We start from the raw sequence: 3,904 nt of genomic DNA, 5'->3' as shown, positions 1-3,904 counted from the left end.
ATGATTATTTTTTCAAACTTAAGGGACCAAAATGTTTAATGCTTCTAATTTAAGGGGTTAAAATATAACAAAAATAATTTGAGGAACTAATTAAAGTGTCTAATATTTGTAACTTATGAGACCAAAATGAAACGAACAAAACTTAAGAGAGCAAAGTGAGATATAAAAATAACTTAAGAGAATAAATGAGTTATTTAGCCAAAACAAAAATTTAACATGGTATTTACCTATTCAAAATTTCAAGAATAAATGAAACTAATTTACGTCGTGAGTGGTAGACACAATAATAAAATTCACTAATCGTATACTTTTACACTGTAGAACTTTGTCATTGCGATAAAAGATTCTTTGTCAATGTTCATTTAATGCAGATCTAAAAGAAAATTGAAACAAGTTAGTGCATGCAAATTGAGTTACACATTCAGATACATATTTTTGAATTCACATAAACGACTTCAAATTATATACAAGATCATATAATGTATATAATGTATGTTAACTTGTTTACTTACATATTTGTAAGCTAAGTTAATGTATCACACGTAAATCTCAAATTTACTTGTTGTACGGGAATTCAATTAGTGAACTATGTTCACTTAAATTTTGAATTTTAATTTTGCAACACAAACATACAAATAAAGAAAACACATTATAACCCTAAAAAAATAGTTATTTAATCAAAGTAACAAATTATAAACCTAAAAATATAGTTATTCATTAAATTTATTTTCTTTTAATGAGTTTTTGTGAAGAAGTCAAGTGATACAAAATGAGATTTAAATCTTCAACAAAGTTTTGCTTTTTTAATACGGATTCAACATTAATTTATACTATTTTCGATCTTTTTTATAAAAGATAGTTGAATAAATAAAAATTAATGTATTTAGTCTATAATTTTTTTTATAAGAGACAATTGAGTCAATAATAATTGATATATTTAATCTTTAAAAAGTAATTTTTTTTTAATAAAAGACAAAACAAAAATTGATTATTCTCGAAGTAGCAATAAATTGTGAAATGCTATAGGGGTGTAAAGGATAATTTGAGGGTGTATCAAGAAGAAATTAATTGTGGGGAAGAAAATGAGCTATGTTAAGTGGGCCGGTGGAGTAAAGATTAAAGAAGGGATGAGTGACACGTAGGTCTTCGTCATCATTACCTCTTCCCACCCCCACACGCACCTCTTCCATCTATCTATCTCTCTCTATTTTGCCCTAATCACCAACCACAGATCTCTTCCCTCCATTTTCAGTAAGCTTCTCTCCCTCTTTCTCTTTCTCTTTCTTTTCGCACCAACTTTTTTTTCTTTCCAATTTTTTATTTTCGCTATCTCACATACTCTGTGTAATAATTGGTGAACAAATTTGGGTTTAGGTTTTTCTTCAATCGACAATAATCGTGTTCATTCGCGTTTTCTAGTAGGATGATATTTCAAACTCTAACTTTTTATTTTTTTTAATAATTTTTTTAATCCATATTATTGCATCTGATAGTATAAATCTATTCTTTTCTATTCTTGTTCTTGATATGATGTTCAAACATGTATGTTTTATTTTTATCTCTTCTTCTTCTTCTTCTTCTTTTTAATTTGCAACTCTACTAGTGTTTTGATCAGACTGCACTGATAGTGTTTGAAAATGAGCTCAAAGTTAGAGTTCCAATTGAAAATAGTGGTATTTGTTGTGTGATGAACTTCGTTGTTTTCAATTGAAGAGACTTCTGATGCTTTTATTATATATCGATTGGTCATTTGTCCAGAGTGGATTCAAGCCCAACTTTGTATTGATTGAGACCTAATTGATTTGATTTATGTACTTGTTGTTACTTGATTCTCGTTCTTGTGAATGTACTAGATATCCTTAGGGTTGACTCAACCCCATAAAATCTAATTTGTTTGATTCCTCCTATAATCACTATTCAGACCATATTAATATTCTTAAGAGTGTTATAGCAAAAAGTTAATTATTGGTATTATAATAGTTATATCACCATTTATTATAAATTGCTCATTTAGTCAATGTCTATTTTTTGGAAGGTAACCCCACCCAATTAGTCGTTACTCAATTATTTAGATGGAAATAATTAGGTTAAGTTAGTTGGAGGGTTAGGCTGTGTTGTATCTAACTATGAATGATGTTTGCTAGTCATTTGTGAGTGAATTGAAGCCTTAGGGTAGGAAGTTGTAGACCCTCAAAGTTCTGCAGAGCTGTAATCAATGGGATTTTTCCTACTTATAAATTGTCAGGTTGTATAGTGTTGTCAAATAACATTGTAGTGGTTCTATACGGAAGTTGAACAAATCACTATTGTTCCACGATGCACTTTTCAATTACAAAGTGTTGTCAAATAACAGATATACACGCACTATAGCATTGTAGTGTAGCTGAATTAGACAAAACCGCTATTTTCCATGATCTACAATTGACAACACTAAGTTTGTCTCAACCGGTGTCATAGCTCCAATCTTGGAGCTTTGGTGATTATTGTTTTTGAAAATGATTCCAACATAGAAAGGAAGGTTATTGGTTTCTGTTCAATGTAGATAAGTATTTTGGGGACTTTGGAGCAAACTAAAGAAGAAGCTATCAGGGGTTGTGATGGAGTTGATAGGGGACACTCTCAAATGGTTGTTTTTCTAGAATGGGAGCAACCAAAATGATACATTGCAGACCTTCGACATTTTTTATGGAACACATCTTATATATCTATCTTCGACATTTTTTCCATAATTAGATCCTAACTTTTTTATTGGAAATTCTTAACAACATTACAAAGATGTGAGTTTATCTACCTGTTTTCTTTCTCAGTCTTCTTTCATGTATTTAATTGGAATTAGAATTTGAATATAAATATAGAAAAGTGTAGTACATCGAAAGGTTTGTCTTAGAAGTTCATTTTATTAACACCATGGACCTTTGCAGGCGTGTCACATCTTAGCTCACAGCCTTTCAAAGTGTAGATACCATTAATAGTCATCATGGAGCTAAGTTCTGTTAAAGATGCTTTTGATCGAGTTACTAAGAAGCAAAAGTTATCCAGTTCTAAGGCTCAAGAGATGATTGACCAGGTCAGACAGGAAATTGAGTCTGTTTTAGATACTCTGCAGTCAGTCATTAACACTGACCATATGCTAGATTATAAAACTGTCCTGAATGACCTGAAAGCCAGTTTACTTAAAAATGCTCCTCTTGGCCAACTGGAAAGTACACAGAAGGAGCTAAATGTAGCACTCAGCAAGTATGGGAAGCATCTTGACAAATATTTCAACCCTGATATATCCAAAGCTTACAGACACACCGACTTTGATATACGCACTTTAAGTCAAATAATTGCCAACCATTTTTATCGCCAGGGCCTTTTTGATGTAGGGGACCATTTTCTAAGTGCGGTTGGAGAGTCTGAATCTGCTGCAGTTATGAAATCTCCATTCTTAGAAATGTATCAAATACTCCAAGCCATGCAGAATCAGAACTTGGAGCCAGCCCTCAACTGGGCTACAACAAATTCTGACAAACTTGCTCAAAGTGGATCTGACATTGTGTTGAAGCTTCATTCGAGGCAATTCATAAAAATACTTCAAAATGGAAGTAGAGATGATGCCCTTCATTATGCGAGAACTCACCTAACTTCTTTTGCTTCCAGTCATATTGCTGATGTCCAGAAGCTTATGGCTTGTCTTCTGTGGCAGGGAAAGCTTGAAAAGTCTCCATATCATGAACTAACTTCCCAGTCTAACTGGGATAGGTGTGCTGAGGAACTTAAAAGACAGTTCTGTAATCTTTTGGGACAGTCATATAACAGTCCATTGAGCGTGACGGTAGCAGCAGGGATCCAGGTTTTGCCAGCACTCCTTAAGTTTATGAATGTCATGGCAGGAAAGAAGCAGGAAAGGCAGGCTATGAAA

At 32.5% G+C, this 3,904-nt stretch overlaps 1 protein-coding gene across 1 annotated transcript in view; it reads left to right on the top strand.

Moving 5' to 3' along the window:
* The first annotated feature begins 1,428 nt into the window (after window positions 1-1,428).
* Window positions 1,429-3,904, top strand: part of LOC101504741 (protein RMD5 homolog) — a 3,015-nt gene continuing 539 nt past the window's right edge. The window contains exons 1-2 of the mRNA XM_073363760.1: window positions 1,429-2,777; window positions 2,922-3,889. Of these exons, the coding sequence (XP_073219861.1) occupies window positions 2,978-3,889 (912 nt within the window). The 5' untranslated portion in view covers window positions 1,429-2,777; window positions 2,922-2,977. The remainder of the gene's footprint in view (window positions 2,778-2,921; window positions 3,890-3,904) is intronic.

The sequence above is a fragment of the Cicer arietinum genome, chromosome 7 (genome assembly GCF_000331145.2).
Source record: "Cicer arietinum cultivar CDC Frontier isolate Library 1 chromosome 7, Cicar.CDCFrontier_v2.0, whole genome shotgun sequence".
Taxonomy (NCBI): Eukaryota; Viridiplantae; Streptophyta; class Magnoliopsida; order Fabales; family Fabaceae; genus Cicer; species Cicer arietinum.
This window is presented reverse-complemented; position numbering and strand designations above follow the sequence as displayed.